The sequence below is a fragment of the Aspergillus japonicus genome, assembly GCF_003184785.1.
Source record: "Aspergillus japonicus CBS 114.51 unplaced genomic scaffold BO86scaffold_8, whole genome shotgun sequence".
NCBI classification, from domain to species: Eukaryota; Fungi; Ascomycota; class Eurotiomycetes; order Eurotiales; family Aspergillaceae; genus Aspergillus; species Aspergillus japonicus.
The window spans coordinates 827,205-844,553 of record NW_020291645.1 but is presented as its reverse complement, the minus strand read 5'-3'; the positions used below and the strand labels follow the sequence as shown (position 1 = coordinate 844,553).

Genomic DNA, 17,349 nt, shown 5'->3' with positions numbered 1-17,349 from the left:
ACTAAGGAGTACTGCTCCATCTGATATCGGATAAAGACCAGTGAAGGAGTCCCAAGGCAATCGCAGATGTTGAATACTGGAATACAATACACCTAAAGTGCTCATACCCTCATTCCAAGTGCACGTTGCTTAATGACGGGCGAGGATCTCGACTGCGATCGATTTCACCGGTTGTGTAACCGGCGACAGGGGAGGACAGCATCCTTCGACGTAATGGCCGCAGCAGCACACTTTCCGATCTGCCGATGTCTCTGTATCTGTCTCTGTCTCTGGTGCTGTCGCCGGGTGACCACCACCACTGGAACACTTGACTCTGATTGACACCTTCTCCGCTTCCCGGGGAAAAAGGAAGTTGTCCCGTGGTGTGTGATGGGTATTAAAGATGTGTCTAGATCGAGAGACCGAGAGGTTGGCTGGCTGGCTGAATGATTGGCTGGTGCTAGCTACACAATTTTGTTCCGGTCGGAAGACATGCAATAAAGGCATGCAAGATTCTTAATCCATATTGAGGAAGTGAAATCTTTCATCATGGCATAGAGCATGGATCTCATTTCACATCCTCTGAGCAGGACAGGGACAGGAAACTCTAGGGCTGGGGCGGCTGTTCCTTAATCGGGCTAGGCGGGCTATCCTGACTGCAACGAGAGACACAGGAAGAAAAAAGACGCAGGCTCGGCCTATGAGGTAATTGTACAGCAAGTTGTCAAGCCTTATTGGCGGCACTAGATTCCAGCTGGATCCTTGATCAGTTTATGACTGAAAGCTCAGCTGTAGTTAGCCTAAGGTGGGTTGAGTGGTAGGCTGGTAGCACATGACCCTGCAGTGAGGGAGCACCGCCGGGGCCCGGGCGGCGGTCGACCTTGCCTGTTCGGGCGTTGGCGGGAACTGCCGGGAACTGACTAGCTGCTGTGGCTAGTGCAGAGCTGCCTCTGTGGCGGGCATCTGTGGCGGTGAGCTTAGATAAACATTTGTCCTTGCCGCATTCACCAGGCAACAAGGCAATCAGGCACTCATACTCCTTCCATCCAGACACACCACTCGCGCAAAAGCCAAGCCCATCAATCAACCGACACTTTTTTCCCTCAAGCATCTCCGGATCCCCGTTGCACGCAAATCCCTCTCTTCTCCCTCCCTTCCCCCCCCCCCATCCTCCCCCATCATGGCCTCAATGGGTTCAATCCAACCCTACGGGCACCTCATCCGGTCAGGTAAGGACATCCGTGACACCTATCTCCCCCCCTCCATCCACATTTCTCATATCCGTGACCCCATCCATTAACACCAAACAAACCTGCAGCCCGGACCAACCTCACCTACGTGCCACGCCGCACCCTGACCTCGACCGCCATTCGGTATGCGCAGGAGGGTAACAACGACAACAACGCCCCCAACAACAAGCCCAACCCCGAGACCCAAACCTCCAAGCCGTCCGCCCTCTCCTCCATCAAGAACTTCTTCTTCGGCGGCGGCAGCAAATCCGACGCCCCGAAGCCCACCATCCGCCCGGTCACCGCGCCCCCGAAGCGCGAGGGCTCTCTCGGCACGGACTCGATTTTCTCGGAGGATGAAGCCGGCCCGAAGCTGATCACCACGGGGCGCACCCCGACGAGCCGTAAGACCACCGCCGCCAGCACCACCACCGCCGACGGGCAAGGGCCCACGGAGGAGGAGCGGGCGGCGGCGGCGGCGCAGCGGACGTTCGCGGTGGAGAAGCGCGACCGGTCGATGCTGCAGGCGGTGCTGGACCCGAAGCCGCGGACGCGGCTGCGGTGGGAGAAGAAGATGGTGATCCGCGAGGTGCGGCGCCGGGGCCGGCTGACGCGGGCGGAGCAGATCATGCGCACGGAGCGCGAGTCGCTGGTCAAGTCGCACTTCTTCAAGACCTCGATCAAGAAGCTGGGCCCCCTGTGCCGCCAGATCGCCGGCAAGAGCATCGACGAGGCCATCCTGCAGATGCGCCTCAGCAAGAAGAAGGCCGCCAAGGACGTCCTCGAGCACCTCAAGCACGCCAAGAACATCGCCATCGTGCGCTCCGGCATGGGCCTGGGCGCCGTCGTCCCCAAGGTCGAGGAGGCCGAGGAGGCCACCGCCGCCGCCGCCGTCGTCCCCAAAAAGCCCACCCCGCAGCCCGTCACCATCACCCTCAAGGACGGCTCCAAGAAGACCATCACCGACCCCACCGCCATCTACATCGACCAGGTCTGGGTCAACCGCGGCCCCTACGGCTACGAGGCCGACCACCGCGCCCGCGGTGTCATCAACATGATGCGCCCGCCCCACACCGGCATGTCCGTCCTGCTGAAGGAAGAGGCCACCCGCATCCGGGAGTGGAAGGAGCGCGAGGCCCGCGATCTCCGTCGCCGCAAGGCCCAGCTCTGGACCCCGCTCCCCGACCGCCCCATCACCCAGCAGAACCAGTACTACTCGTGGTAGATGGACTGATCTGACGAGTGGTTGTAATCTTTTTTTTTTTTTTTTGTTCTTCTTTTTCATGCCAACAAAACCGGGTAGCTTCTTTGTTTCGTGGTTGTCTGTTCCTCGATATCTTTCTACTTTTCCCAGGCGTTCCGTCCACAACCCTGTATTATGTCTTCTAGAACCTTGAAACCTCCTCCTTTTACCCTGAAGAAAGCAACTCTAGCATCTCTCTCTTTGTTTCTGTTTCCGGGCAGCTTCTTTTTATTCTTGTCGGGTTTTGACCTGATAGATAAGGTAGGTAGTGTGTGTGGGTGGGGGTGTTTGATATGTATGGCATCTGCATGAGCAGTTTCTCTTTGGCAGCTCGAACCTGTGTACAATATATTGCGTTATATACGGTTTATCCCTTCCTCTAACTGCATTACCCTCAAAGTATTGGTCCCTCTATCCGTACAGTATCAGTATCAACTTACAACAACCGAATAACCAACCTTTCTATACAAGATACAAACAGTACCCAAGGACAGCCCCAGCCCCCGATACCATACCATACACAACCAAACCCAACCCAACCCACCTCCACCACCGCCACCCAGTTTACTCTCGACTACCCCGATCCAGGCACAGCACCATCTTTACAAACAGGCGGCGGAAACCACGGCTCCGCGTGCATCGGCGGCAGCGCCCCGGCCACGCGCTCCGCCTTGACAAAGATGGGGATCACGCCGCCGGTCTCGAGCGCGAACGCCCGATGGCCCGTGATCTGCAGCATACTGGTGATGGCGCCGGAGTGCGCTGTCAGCGACAGAAAGGTGTTGCCGTCGTGGCTGAAGAGGTCCTGGAACAGGTCCCGGAAGCGCTTGTCGCGCGCCGAGTCGGACTCGCGCAGGCGGGCGTCGTACAGGGGGTCGGCCTCGGCGAAGCCCGGCTCGATGCGGTAGAGTGGGTATTCGGCCTCGATGGCGGATTTGGTCGAGCGGCCGTCGCAGGTGTGTTGGCCGATTGTTTCGCGGAGGAGCTTTTTTTTGGGGCGGGGTGAGTAAGCTGGTGGAGAGGGGAAAGGGGAGGGGGATAGGGGCTAGGCGGTAGGGGCGGAACGTACTTCTTTGATGAGGGGACGGAAGGGGTCCGTATGGGGGATGCCCAGGCCGCTGAAGGTGTGGTTCGCGGTGGCGAGGCACCGGTTCAGTGGACTCACGTAGTAGGATTCGGGGGTGGGGATCTTGTGGGCGAGTTGCGTCTTCCAGGCGGAGTGGGCGGTTTGGGCTTGCGAGATGCCGAGCGGGGTGAGGCGGGCGTCGACCCAGGTGCCGTTCTCGTCGCCGTCGAGGAGGGACCAGTAGCACTTTTGGGAGTGTCAGTCAGGGAGAGGCTGGGCCTTGGGATGAAGCCGATATGGGGAGTACGTACATCCCACAGCTCGGTGCCGTACTTGGCCTCGGCGACGTTGTGATAGCCTTGGCCGTGTCGACCCAGGAACAGCACCTTGTAGACCGTGTCGGGCTCAGCATCCCGGTTCAGCGTCCGGACCTGGTGCTCGAAACGCTGCCATTGCGTCTTGTTGCCCTCCGGGTCGAACTCGGGGTCCGAGTCGTAGGGCCGCGGGATCAGGCCGAAGTTGGCGGAGACCTGGTTTGTAGTGTTAGCTTCGCCAATTTTGTATATGACTACGGGGGGACTGGGCAAGTTTTAATGGTAAAGGACCCGTACATAGTCGAAGCTGCCTGCGTCGGTGGTGGGTTCACTTTGCAGGAAATACCCTGGGACGATGGAGAACCGCCAATGCGACTCGGACGGAGTGGACTCGGCCATCAGAAGGAACCCGGCTGTAAGGAGAGTGGCCACGAGGAGGATGGGGCTTTGCTGAGCGTTAGTTGAAGGCAAAACGAGGCTCTGGTACTAGGAAGTGTATCTGAAGTACCAGATTGGGGAAGGACTTACATGATCAGTGGAATACGAAAGATGGTGCACAGCATCAACCGGCGACGGGGAGCGAGGAGTTGGTTGTGATGGTGGTGGTGGTCAAGCGGCCAATAGCCGGGCGATGGGTCCCCAATGCGCCGGAACCGAGCCGGAAAAGCTGCCAATTTTCTCGCCATCCCTTTCTTGGTCTCCCGCTGTGGAGTTGATCAGTTAGTATGGGGTAGTTTGATCGGTCCAGGAGGAATTTGGTCCAACTGAAATTAGTGGGAGGAATCGCATCTAAACAACACCGACAACAAGCACCGTGACAAAAATGGTGTTGTCCGGTTAAGGGCTGTTTGCAGGCAGCAGGTGCAACCACTGCAACCACTGCAACCAACCCATGGAACACCTTCGTTTTCCCACGTGTTCCTCCCGAACGGCTGACCCATGCTTGAGTTGCCACTGCCTACCACAGGCACTCGGCACTTTACTTATACTACCCTACTCTTCACGGCTACAAGCACTGGACAATGTAGAATCAGATCAAAACAGCAGTAATGCCATTCACCCCCAGCCGAAATTATGAAACTAGCTTTTCCTACCAGTCACCAGACCCGAAAACACAACCCAACATTATACAACATGCAATCAAACAGGTATATGGTATCTTCCGCGCAAACCAAACACAACGTTAAATATTGGCATATAAGATTGACGATCTCGATCACCAAAAGCCTATGTCCTTGCGGACGAGCCAATGTTTCCTCAATGTGGAAACTGCAAACTTGCCGAAAGAGGAGCCCAACCAGGAAACAACCATGTTCCCAAAGTCGACAAAGCGCGTGAGCGCAGACGGATTCTGTACAAATACAGAGCCAGTGTATTGGGCGACGGTTGGTAGTTGGGTCACGCTTGGCTGCGTATCCGACGTGCCACGCCTGTTTCTTGACAGCGGGGTGCGGGTCGTGTGGCAGCCACTGTTCACTGGTTGAGTGTTGACATGGGTCTTGTCTCGGGTTTGATCGCAGCCTCCACCGGATACAGCGCCGCGGGAGACCTCGATGGTCAGGCTCTGTCGGGGGTGGGGGCGTAGACCATGGTCGGGGCGTACACCGTGATCGGGGCGTAAGCCATGATCGGGGCGTATGCCATGGTCGGGGCGCATGCCATGGTCGGGACGTAGCCCCTGGTCTGGGCGTAGGTTGTATAGTTGCAGGTATTGACCGAGACCTGGGGTGCGGATTGCACTGCCATCCGATTGGAAGTGCTTCCTGTTCGACGTTGCAGCCGCCTGGTCGCCGCTGCGGCAAAGTGCTGCTGGCTGTGGAGGTCGATGGACTAGAGAGTCCGGCTGCCCTGTAGTTGAAGGGCGCACAGGATGTCGGGTCGTTGCCCGCAGAGTTTGATCCTTCTGAGTTACAAGGACGCTGACCTTTGATGGACGTAGCGCATGCGGCAGTTGCACCTGTGAGCGTGCAGTGGCCGGCTCTACTCCGTGGAGTCCGGTTGGTTGTAGCGTGGGCGAGATGTTCGCCTGCTTCCAGCTTATGTGGCGCTCATTGCCGCGTCCATGGATGTGTACTTGGGTGTTCGTCGCCGACTGGGCCACCGCATGGGTGGAGGAAACAAACGAGCCGTTCGCCAGGCCTAGAGCAGCCGCCTTCTCGAGGCAATTGCACTGCCATCCCATTAGCATAGTGTCTGGGATAATTGTGGGCAGTCCATAGGGGGTCAACTTACTCGCTTGTGCTGTTTTCGATGCTTCTCACAGGCTCCGTATTTCCGGACCTTGATGTAGCTCTCCTTCTGAGCTTTCGATCTGGGCTTCTGTTTCTTAGGCACGTTCGTCGTTGTATTCATGTTCAGGTCGAGCACCAGCTCCATGGCGCCACTAGAAGGCGAAGCCTGCGGCGTCGTTACTTGGTCCTTCTCACTCATGTCTGGCGACGAGCCATTGGCGGGGGTCGCACACGAGCCAGTGCTGCTTTGTGCGGAGCCCGACCAACAGGGAGAGGGGAACGTGGAGCTGGAAGTCGACGGGACAAACTCGGAAGATGAGGCCTCCTGTAAGCGCTGCAAGTGGATAGCAATAGACGCATCTCGTCTCTTCTCTTTGAGCGTGGAACAACCCGAGTCGGCCATGGCTTGAGCCTCAACCATTTGTCGGATGCTCGCGTAGAAGGGGTCTTCAGGGTAGGTTGCTTCTTGGGGCCACGCATCATCGAACGTTAAACCGGCGAGCTCTTGGTCTGAGAGGGTGGGAAGTGGTTGGATGGCATCATTTGCGCTCAGGCCTATTTGCGGGCCATTCAATGACAGGCCTGGGTACGTCTCGTATGGGCCGTCATAGCTCACGAACTCCGAGAACAGGTTTTCGGGACAAGCCGTGGGAGTGGCACCCCAGTTGCATTCGCCCAAGTCAGGGAATGCTAAGTCGAAGTCCCTCGGCGAGACCGAATCAATCGAGGTCGCATTGCTGTCCAGACAGCCGGAGGGGATATCAAAAGAGTTGTTGAAGTCGAACCACTCCTCATCGGGTGTAGTTTGGCTAATCTGACAGAGCAATTGGTCTGCAGACATAATGAATGGATGAACGAGGGGTATTAGGGTATCAAAGAGTATATGTGTAGTAGTTTAGAGATGACAGAGGAGCAGACGAATGTACCGGATTGTCTGATAAGCGGATAAGACAGACTAAGAAGATGAGTGACTATGACTCACGTCCTTGGCTGTGGATGATGAATCAGGGAGGGGGACACTGTGCTCCCTTGAAGGTATAAAAAGACAGGCTGGGAGTAAAGGAAGTAGAGGTAAAAGAACGGAGCGAGGAGGAGAAGAAAAGGAAGCCAGGCTGAGGGGGTCGGAGACACGGGTCTGTCTTACATAGAGGCTGAGGAACGAGGCTCATCTCGACCCATCCCGCGCCTTGCCTTTTTTGGGACCCCGACCAGAAATCCACTAAGCCGTTTCGAGACCCCGACGGTCGTCGCCCGCCCGCTGGAACATTACTTACCCCGTCTTTCCGGATGCAACCCTATCCTTCTTTAGCCGTGGATTGCTTTGGCTGGAAGAGCATGACTTGAATAGAATCCCTCAATAGTAAAAGGCTTGATGCTAGCCTTCACATTCAATTTCTCTGATTGTTCTGCATCACACCTAAGCACAACCCTTGAGTATGATTGATCTCAGACCTGGTTGGGATGGTTGTACCCCGCATCAAATATATACTTTTTAAGCATTCAAATTGGAAGGACCAGTTTAGCCTAATGACATCATGTTGCAACAGAAAACAATCCATATTTAGAACTGCTAAGCTACAAGACATACTCATACAAAGCTTCGAAGATTAGCGGCTTAGGTGGAGGTGATGGAACATGTAGATCATTTGCTATACAATACATGCGATATGCCTAAGAACCCCAAACTCCATCCGAGGTATCCAATAAGGTGAAACAAGCTCTACTCATAATTTTCGCTTTTCGTAGTGGTCCCAGTTCAGCACGCCCGTAACATCTCCAACATGCCTTTGGTTTGACAAGCTTGGTGCGCCATCTCAACCTCTTCACGCACCTTCCGGTGCAGCCTCTCCACCATCTTGTCGATCTGGGCGGACTGGCCCAAGTTGCCCGAATAGATATCCAGAACGTTCATGGCCACCTCGACGCAGAGGGTTACCAGTCGTGGTTCAGTGAGGTTCTTCTGTACCCATGCGAGCACCGGCTGCAGTGTGACTTCGTCGCGGTTCTGCAAGGCGGCACGCAGGGCAGAGCGATGGCGCAGCGCCGTGAGAAGCGTGAGCTGGGCCGTCTTGTCGCTGGAACTGAGTACGTGGTCCAAAGCCGCCGAATAGCGGCCCTTGCGTAGATCGTGCTCCCAAGTCTGCTCCCTCTTGCGCTTGCTAGTATCGCGTCCCTCGATCACAACATCCACACCCTCACCAATAAAGTCCCGACCACGGAGACGCTTCTCCCAGCCCGCGCCGCGCTTCTGTTTGGCAACTTTCCGGTCGTGCTCCTCCAGTTTGCCCTCCAAGAGCGCCTGCATCTCCTTCCGACGCTCCTTCTCCTTGATCTTCTGCTGTCCCGACAGCCGGGTCTTGATCGACAAGAGACCGGACGCCATACCGACGGCAATGTGCTTGTCCTCCTGGGAAACGCCGGATTTAATGACACTCAGCGAGAGAATCGGGGACGGGTACTTGGACCCAGACACGACGTTCCATCCCGTCGTCTCGAAGACCTTCATGTGACCGTCCAACGCACCAGACAGCAACCGCTCTCCGTTCGAGGCTAGCGCCAACGATGTGACCGTCTTCTGGTGACTCTGGATCATGTGCAGGGGTTTGCCGGCCACGATGTCGAGGACGGCGATCTTGTTATCGGCGGCGGCGAGCACGGTCGTCCCCGTCGGCATGGGCAGCACGCTCTCGATCGGGGCGGCCATCTTGAACGTCATGGCAGCGCGGGTGTCCACGCGGGGGTCCCAGAGACGCACCGTACGATCGTAACTACCGGAGACCAGAAGGCCCGAGGAGGCCAACGATCCGGGCATAAAGGCGCCGCTGCGCACGTAATCCGTATGGCCCACGAAGCTGCGGGTGCTGTTCTGGCTGGGCAGATCCCACATGCGCACGGTGCGGTCATCGCTGGCCGTGAACAGCGCCGTCGGGTCGCTGGGCGAGAATTTGGCCACCCAGACCGGCTGCTTGTGTTCCTTCCACGTCTTAAGAATCGCCCGCGATGCCACGTCAAAGACCTGCACCGTGCCGGAATCGTCACCCACGGCGACCACACGACCATCTGGGCGCACGTCGGTGCCTCGTGCCGTGTCGTCGAAGCGAGTGATTGTGCGGAGGAGTTTACGGGTGCGGATGGAGTAGATCTGGACGCGAGCGCCCGTGGTCACGGTGAAGACATCGGGCGGCTGGGTGAGAGAGGGGAAGGCGGAGGCGGAAGACGGGGCGGAGGGCTGTGTGATGAGGTTGATGGGCCCGTTGGCTGGCGAAGGAATGAGGAGGGGATTCTTGAAGGTCTTCCAGTATTGTTGCTCCGGTGTCAGGCGGGTGGAAGGCAGCGATGGCAGCTTCACCTGCTGCAGAGGGAGGACGGGGGCAGCCATGGCTGCTGGTTGTCGGTCGGGATGTGAACGATGAGCGGGTTAATCAATCCTCGGAGTGCTCAGCGCGAGATTGGTCAAATGCGCGGGGTTGGGCTCGTCGAGAGCGCTTTAATGGGCTGGACTGGCAGGTTTTGAATGTTCATGGGAAACTTTTTTTCTGAGATAAAATCCGTTCGCATCGGGAAAAGTCTGGACGCGTTGCCAGATTCGGAATAGTGCAGTGTGCATATCACTGCTGACTGATTAGTGAAATTTATGCGGCTGGCTTACATTCATTTTCCAAATGTGTTCAAAGTCAATTACTGACAAACAATATCTTTCTTCAAAATGATTGAGCTCTCAAGGTAGGATAAATTGGTGTGATCAAACAGTAGGACTAACCAGGGCAAATGGGTTGATGCTCAACGTATTTGCGGGTTTCATCAACCTTGTCTCGCCTTGCGAAAATATATTATACAGCTATTGCGGTATACCATACTACGGAGCTATTGGAATAGACAAGACCGTCTCGTGTTCATCTTTCCAACAAATGTCCAGACCTTCTAACTTCATACAGAAGTACTAGATTAACCAGGAGACGTAGTCTTGAACCTGGAACTCGGTTTCTACAGACTCAAGGAAGGCGTGACACTGTTAGGCCTATATAAAGGACATCACAAGGCTCAAAATAACCGTCCTAGGTATTCTCGCAAGTGGTATAGTTGAATGTATTATAACTATCATCACTTCGTGGAGCCCAAAGTTATAGCGAACTCATCATCTATATGGGACAGTATTTATGCCTAGTGTCTGCCTCAGGCAGGAAGATATTTCCGCATGGAACATCCAGGCTCTTGATCATATCAGAGAGCAGAGTGGAAATATTAGCTCCAGCCTAATTTGAAACCAGCTTCCGTAGTTGTACGTCGAATGGTCTCCGCAATTGGTACCTAGGGACCGAGACAACACAACTTGGCTGTAGCTTCCCTGGGAGTTATAGTGTCTCCCGAGCAAATAAACACTTGCCTGTTGCATCTCAGTCCTTGAATCGGTAATAGTACTCGCGTAGTACCACCGAGTCCTACTTTCAAGTACCGATCATGCATCACGAGGACAGGCTTTCTGTACTGCATTCACATGAGAGGCTTGCGTTATTGGAAACATTCCACAGCAGTTTACCCCCGCGCCGTGTCCCCAATTCTGCGGCAAGAATCAAGGGCGGATTGTGGGGTAATTGTTCACACGCGATCTGCTGATGCACCCTACGCATTCCTTCCACAAATCGCCCTTGAGGCGATTAGAGTCAGGCCAATTGATTGAGTCTATTCTCTAAGTTCGGCAAGTGTTCATTCCCGGAGCTGGATGTTTTTCGATTTGCTAAGCTGTGATCTGCTGACTAACTTTGGGGGCAAGACCAGACCACCTTAGAAAGAGATCATGTCGCTATGCGTTACATCAGATTAAGCAATTAAAGTTCGAGCCAGTAGTCCATGGCCACTCGAGTCCAACGGGGACTAGGTAATGATCGTGCTCAGCATGAAGACACACGTTTCACAACAGACCCCCAACCGGTTTTCCCTCGAGCTCAGGGCCTGTTGCTGGTCTTTCCCGCGGTTGAGTTGAGCTTATCTATCACCAAGCATGCAGGATGTTCCGTACAGAGCACTTGCATGCCACATCACCTCCGGAACAACGACCCGTACCGAAAATCCCCGAAAGAATATTGCAGGTGGTTGGTGAATGTGACAAGTCGAGACCGATATGTCTCTAGACCTCGAGGAGCTATCCCGTCCCTTGATAATGGGTTTCCCTGTGCATTTTTCTGGGCGCAGAGTGATCTATCGTGCAGAACCCATGCGTGCTGCATGACCGTGCCAGCTCTCCGCTCGATTCAGAATCGCGGTCTCAGATGCTACTTGCCGTGCATGGAATCTTGTTTTTGGCTTGAGTCAAGCTGATACTCTGTCGGAATAAACGGGGCTTACTGGGCGCTTGTAATGACTTAATCCTTGCTTGCATAGTCACAGACGATTGGTACGGCCGAATCGGTGCCTGAATGCCGACAGCGTCAGGTACCCGACGACTCCACTCGACAGCCACAGACCGGATCAAGCCACAGCGCTTCCCCACAGCCGATCCTGTCCCTCGGAATGTTCAGCAGCATACTTCGTCACTGACTTACCACCTGCGAAGTAACCTCTCCCCACGTGGACTGGTATTTCCGATCGATCTAGAACTAGGATGGTGGTTGGTGTGACACTGAAGGATGGACAGGGGAGGGGCACTTGGACAGATCACCGGGTGCATATGAGATCTCCCATGCCTCCCAATCTCACAATTGATCGGAGACGGTGCCCGTGCTCGGCTTTCGGTCGCCTTGCGGGAAGTGGTTGATTGACTTTATCCACAGTATGACATCAGGCTCGAGCCGTCGCCGACTCTGCTCAGACCTCACTGAGATCCAAACTCCATGTAAACAAAACACACAGTGGCTTTGACAGGCAGCAGGATTTGCACGGCAGCTCAGCCCACAAACACTACGTAGTTTAGTTGCTCGACAAGGTTGAATTTTAGTTTCAGCGCCCGGAAAATATGACGATGATCAATACCAACTGGGGCTGACGTATGTACATGCAGTACGGAGAGATATTACTGTACATGGCGCGGCGATAGGTAGACACCAGCGCAGTATGCACCGAGCACTGGACGGTACATACCTCCTGCTACTTGTAAAATGTGTATACTATACACGATACTTCGATTTTAGATGCATCTCCCAAGCATGCCTATACGTACATACCTAGTACTGTGTACAGGATACGGTTGGGGCAGGTCGGAGCCGAGGGCCGGCCCAGGTCGTGGCTTCCCTATGCGGAAGTTCAAGGTGGCTGGGAATTACCAGATACCAGCTGTAACGCAGGCCAGAATTACGGGCCATGGGTGAGCTATGGGCGGGAAGGTATTTTACCGTAACCTGTTCAAAAACCAAGAAGCGGGTGGGACTGGCCGCTCCTAGTCGCCAATCAACGAGCGGAAAAACATGACCCAGCCTTCAGCCCCTTGCTCCCAGCCACCTGACTTTGCACCCGCCCCACCACTGTCATCCAATGACTGCATGCACTCTTATCGATAGTAGGGACTACGACTCACAGAATAACATCATTCATCCACTGCCTCTGACTCTCTCTCTCACATTCCCACCCCCCACCATCCATCCAACCATCCATCCATCGCTGTTTGTATGTTTCTCTCTCTCTTCTCTCTTTCATTCTATCCATTCTATCCTTGCAACCACTCATTCTCCAGCTTTGCTGACTAGTAAAATCCAAGCTTTGATACACTCCACTGTGATACATTCGTTCTGGTATACCTAGTGCTTATCCCCACTCTCGTTACTCGACATCCTCTCGCTTCTTTCGTTACGCTCATCATCAAACCAAAGTTTTTCTCTCGTCTCTCGCTTCCTCTCCATAGTTTGACCTATTCCTCCTCACTATCTAACCCGGCCATGGACGCCAGGCCATCTAGAAGGGCCATGGCTCATGCTGCTGGCATCTTCGCAGACATGTCTGTCGACGGTCCTGCTATTGGGACACTGGTGATCATTGTTGATCGCGCCAAAAATCTGCCTAATCGAAAGACGATGGGCAAGCAAAACCCTTATTGTGCCGCTCGTTTGGGGAAAGAAGCCAAGAAGACAGAGACGGATCTTCGCGGTGGTCAAACTCCTCGATGGTAGGCTCTTCCTCTTACACAATATTCAGCACAGTGCTAACAGCTAGCAGGGATCAGGAGCTTCGCTTCACCGTTCATGAGTCTCCGGACTACTTCAAACTCAAGGTTTCCGTTTTCAACGACGACAAGAAGACCGATCTGATCGGCGAAACCTGGATCGATCTCAAAGATTTGATCATCCCTGGTGGAAGCCAGAACGACCACTGGCACCCTCTGCAACATCGTGGCAAGTACGCAGGGGAAGTGCGTCTTGAGATGACTTATTACGATACACGGCCTGAGGATGAGGCTGTCATCGAACGCCGAACCATGGGGACTGAAAAGGTTCACACTAGGAAGAGTGTGCCGTCAGCACCACAACTCACTCTCACTGCGGCTTCGTCCTCTTCCTCGTCCGCTCTTTCGGGGCCTAGACAGTTGAAGGATGTCAAGAGACGTCCCCTGCCCAACGATCCAACTAGAGCACGCCCTTCTCAGCCTGAGAAGGTGCCATCAGCTCCACTACCACAGGCCTCTGCTCGACCAGCATACCACGAGCCCTCCCAGTCAGCTCCCGCCGTTGCAAGCCATGCACGGCCAACTCACCTTCACGGGCATCCTGACTGGACGTACGAGTATCCTACTTACGTCCACAAGTGGACAGCACCACCAGATAACTTCGAAAATAGCCGTCAAGAGCAAAGTTTGACGGGCTCCAAAAACCCCTTCTCTCCACCAACTGTACAAGAGAGTCCAGCCACTATCGGCAATCCTCTATACTACCCTCCTCAAGCAATCGAGGAGAACGCATGTCCGCCGAGTGACAGAAATAACTATCCATTCTCTTCTTGTGAACAATATGTGAGCACGACGAGCACCTCCGATGGTGGAAGTACGGTCTATCCCTGCTCTCACCACAGTCTTTTTTCGAGCGAGCCAAGCACGGTATATCCTTATCCACACAACTACTCTGACAGCGGGTCTTATGTCAGTGGCAGCGGCAGCAGCCAACCCGCTGCTCAACATCTAGAATACGCTTCGCAGGGCGGCTCTTCTGACCTCTATTGCGAGTCTATTGATAGTACACCAAGTATGGTGTACTATGGAAAGTCAATTAGTGAGGGGGGACGTCCTATCCCTGATATGGTGTGGGCAAGATTGCAGCCTCGGGTCGAGGATGAAAATGACGAGAACAATCTCCCACCGCCGCCACCGGCCCATCGAGTTGCTTTGGTCCACGTCAGAAACATAAGGCCTCCCTCACTTGTCTCCACCGAATCTGCATCATCTGGACACTATCCTGTGTCTGATGGCCTTCCGTCCAATTACACCTCGGTCACAACTGCGGTTGACAGCAGCATGCCGAGTGTGCGTTCTTCCTTGAGTGGACCCTCAGTGCCACCCAGTCTTGTTGCTGGCCTCGACCCAGTCATTGCCGACGCAGAGTCGGATCGTGTCACTTATGAAAGGGAAGCACGACGCAGAAGTGGCATCATAGAAGAGAATCCGTTGAGGAAGCCCCCACGTGAATCCTCACCGAGCCCTCCTTACCCCATGGATCCGTCCTTGGTTAGTCACAGCTCTCTCGTGACTCGATCGTCTGTCAGCTCCAACTCTGATAGACAATTGGTTCCCCGTCGCAAATCTGTCAGCCCTCGACCTCCAAGTATGAGGGAGCGCGGGGTGTCTCCCACTCCTTTCTCACCAGATTCCTACGATGCTTTGAACCCCAACGCATCCATGGGTCCCATAATTGGAGACGATGGTCGTGAAATCGACCCGTCTGATCACCTTCCTACGGACACCTGGGCACCTGAGCCCGAACGCAAGACGAAGAAGCCTGGCGTCGTTGTGCGCTTTCGCAACCCTGCTCATCGGGCTAACCCCCTCGCACGACCAACTACCGATGGTACAGTCGAACGTGCTGCTCATCGGGCTAATCCCCTCGCACGACCAACCACCGATGGCACAGTCGAACGTGGATTTGGCATTCGACGTCCGCCGGCATACACGGATGGAGCCCCCAACATGGGTCCACCTATTCCTTCTAAGGTTCCTATCGCACAGGCGATGAACCAGAACTACCCTGTCCTTGGCGGCAGTATGGGCATGGACGCCCTTAGTCGAGAATTGAACACTATTGATATCGGATCTGTGGGTTGCAGCGGCGGCGGCCGCAGCTTGAAGAAGTACGCACCCAAGACCATGGGATATGCAGTTTAGATAGATCTTCTCTTATTACAATTTCTTGATGTTAGTTAGTTGGGGAGTCAGTTTGTTACTTAGTTAGTCAATTAGTTAGCTACCTGCGGGATACATCATTGGGGCATGTGTTTTTTTTGGGATTCGGCTTGGGCACTGGGAATTGGGAACTGGAGGACTTTGGATTTTGGAGTTGGGGGGCTGTTTATTCTTCCTTTGTTTAGCATAGATTTATCTTTCCAATTGAGGAAATAGATTTGATCCAATTCATTGTGCAGATCCATGCTTAGGAACGCTGGGTAGTGTGAATAAGAATAGACTGCAAGGCCCTTTAGCTATTAAGGTGTGTATGTTGGAAGTGAAGTAACAGGCTTGCACACTACAGTGGGTTGAAGGGAAGGATTAATAGCTTAGTGGGCGGATAATAGACTCGCCCTTGCCTTCCCGGATGACTTGTCCGGTTGATCCCACACCCTCTCTACCTACCCCGGAGCAATTATCGCTCTTTACCCAGGTGCTTCTCTGTCTTCCCTCCAAATCAAGCTCCAAGATACCACCACAATTGTTGCTGACCACTACCACCCAACATTGCTAAATTAAATCACACAAGGTTGAGAAGATCTTCATATTCTCTCTATTCCATCTTCAGAACCGTCAATAGCGGAGCCCATTGATAGTGGACCTAGTATGGTCTACAATGGCAAGTCAATCAGCGAGGGTGGCCGTCCAATTCCGCCTTTACAAGGTCTATCGGTACCAGACTCTCCCCCAGACTACAGGATGCACGATAAGCAGGTAACCCCGAAGCATACGGGAAAGCTGGGACCAACTCTAACAACAAAGCCTCGGCAGATGCGATAGAACTTTTGTCACCCTCCAAGGCGCCGAAAGATTGCTTGACAAGGCAGATCATCAAGATACTAGCCCTCCAACTCGTCGACTTCTTCCAACTTAGAGGCTTGGAATCTTCCGGCTATCGGTCAACCCAGACTGGAAGTATTAGACCGCTCATTCCAAAATTGAACATCACCTCCAGACAGCATCGGCGTGAGCCGTCAGGAGATCCTGTTGACCGGCTCAAATAGATCGGTTAATTTACAAGTGCGCAATAAAAGTCAAGGCAGTCCATGATGATGATTCTTGGTAAGTAGGCTCGAAGGATGGCAGAAGCCAGGCACAACGCTAATAACAAAGCCTCGATAGGATTGAAAGGCATTCTACCCTCCACGGTGCAGAGAGATTGATTGACAAAGGCGAGTCGCTAGGGAAGACAGCTTTCTCAGTGGTCGGTCTCGTTTGACTTCGAGGCTTGAAACCTTCCGGCTATCGGTCAATCCAGAATGGGTGGCATGAGGACCTGCTCATGTCCAAATTGAACTTCACCTCCAAAGACAATTGAAATCTGCCGTCAAGAGCACACCTTGAGTAACACAAAAAATCATCGATTTCTTACAAATTCGAGCCTTGGAAGCTTTCAGCTATCGTCAATCCAGATTATACCTACAAGTACCCCGTTCGAGTGCGGAAATGAAGCCCTCCGCCACAGAACATCTCCGGATTACTTCTCTCCACATAGCATCTCCTGATTCTTCCTTACTGGGAATAATCTTTAACAACAAATTCTGGATGGGAGATACGGATTTTGAAGTGGGAAGGGAAGGGGATCTGGAGGACACTTTATCAAGATGCGCGTGGGTTGGTGGATAGAGACTTCGGCTCGGAGGTTGGGGCTGCATTTTCAACATTACATGGTTCTCATGAACAAGTAGATGTACTTGATCGAATCTTTGGCAGGAGCGTAAAGATGGATGGACAACCGCCTACAATGGTGTATCGTATCTATCATGGGTGCGGCTCTCACCTTGAGGGCGGCCGACTAATCCGGGGCGGCAGCCTCAGGCAACTGAATTGTGCCTTCCGTGCCTTCCCATTATCTCAGTTCGTTTTCATTCTCCACAACACCGAGAAATTGAAAAGAACTCCTTCCTTATAAACCACCTTGAGCAGCTTCAA

General features: G+C 53.9%; 5 protein-coding genes across 5 annotated transcripts; 2 read left to right on the top strand and 3 right to left on the bottom strand.

Annotated features, from left to right (window-relative positions):
• The first annotated feature begins 1,137 nt into the window (after positions 1-1,137).
• BO86DRAFT_333153 (mitochondrial 54S ribosomal protein uL22m) lies at positions 1,138-2,478 on the top strand. The gene is made up of 2 exons (XM_025668803.1): positions 1,138-1,208; positions 1,298-2,478. Exons 1-2 carry the CDS (start codon positions 1,160-1,162, stop codon positions 2,431-2,433), a joined length of 1,185 nt encoding a protein of 394 aa, XP_025530721.1. The 5' UTR covers positions 1,138-1,159; the 3' UTR covers positions 2,434-2,478.
• A 547-nt stretch (positions 2,479-3,025) lies between these two features.
• BO86DRAFT_416808 (histidine phosphatase family protein) lies at positions 3,026-4,230 on the bottom strand (the record flags this gene model as incomplete). The annotated part of the gene is made up of 4 exons (XM_025674995.1): positions 3,026-3,436; positions 3,521-3,763; positions 3,829-4,047; positions 4,129-4,230. 4 exons carry the CDS (start codon positions 4,228-4,230, stop codon positions 3,026-3,028), a joined length of 975 nt encoding a protein of 324 aa, XP_025530720.1.
• Positions 4,231-4,861: 631 nt separating this feature from the next.
• Positions 4,862-7,133, bottom strand: BO86DRAFT_386894 (uncharacterized protein). The gene is made up of 2 exons (XM_025671449.1): positions 6,064-7,133; positions 4,862-6,001 (listed from the first exon to the last, which is right to left on the bottom strand). The coding sequence occupies exons 1-2, from the start codon at positions 6,901-6,903 to the stop codon at positions 5,048-5,050; spliced, it is 1,794 nt and encodes a 597-aa protein (XP_025530719.1). The 5' UTR covers positions 6,904-7,133; the 3' UTR covers positions 4,862-5,047.
• Positions 7,134-7,687: 554 nt separating this feature from the next.
• BO86DRAFT_386893 (snoRNA-binding rRNA-processing protein UTP15) lies at positions 7,688-9,583 on the bottom strand. Its single transcript, XM_025671448.1, has one exon. It carries the CDS (start codon positions 9,439-9,441, stop codon positions 7,819-7,821), a length of 1,623 nt encoding a protein of 540 aa, XP_025530718.1. The 5' UTR covers positions 9,442-9,583; the 3' UTR covers positions 7,688-7,818.
• Positions 9,584-12,625: 3,042 nt separating this feature from the next.
• On the top strand, positions 12,626-15,562 carry BO86DRAFT_386891 (uncharacterized protein). Its single transcript, XM_025671447.1, has 2 exons — positions 12,626-13,155; positions 13,206-15,562. The coding sequence occupies exons 1-2, from the start codon at positions 12,929-12,931 to the stop codon at positions 15,355-15,357; spliced, it is 2,379 nt and encodes a 792-aa protein (XP_025530717.1). The 5' UTR covers positions 12,626-12,928; the 3' UTR covers positions 15,358-15,562.
• Positions 15,563-17,349: the final 1,787 nt, after the last annotated feature.

Excerpts from the sequence above, each read along its gene's own strand:
- BO86DRAFT_333153 (XM_025668803.1), top strand. The coding sequence starts at position 1,160 with ATGGCCTCAATGGGTTCAATCCAACCCTACGGGCACCTCATCCGGTCA. Across the intron at positions 1,209-1,297 it reads CGGGCACCTCATCCGGTCAG|CCCGGACCAACCTCACCTAC; the intron begins GTAAGGACATCC and ends ACAAACCTGCAG.
- BO86DRAFT_386894 (XM_025671449.1), bottom strand. The coding sequence starts at position 6,903 with ATGTCTGCAGACCAATTGCTCTGTCAGATTAGCCAAACTACACCCGAT. Across the intron at positions 6,002-6,063 it reads ATCGAAAACAGCACAAGCGA|TGCAATTGCCTCGAGAAGGC; the intron begins GTAAGTTGACCC and ends ATGGGATGGCAG.
- BO86DRAFT_386893 (XM_025671448.1), bottom strand. The coding sequence starts at position 9,441 with ATGGCTGCCCCCGTCCTCCCTCTGCAGCAGGTGAAGCTGCCATCGCTG.
- BO86DRAFT_386891 (XM_025671447.1), top strand. The coding sequence starts at position 12,929 with ATGGACGCCAGGCCATCTAGAAGGGCCATGGCTCATGCTGCTGGCATC. Across the intron at positions 13,156-13,205 it reads GGTGGTCAAACTCCTCGATG|GGATCAGGAGCTTCGCTTCA; the intron begins GTAGGCTCTTCC and ends AACAGCTAGCAG.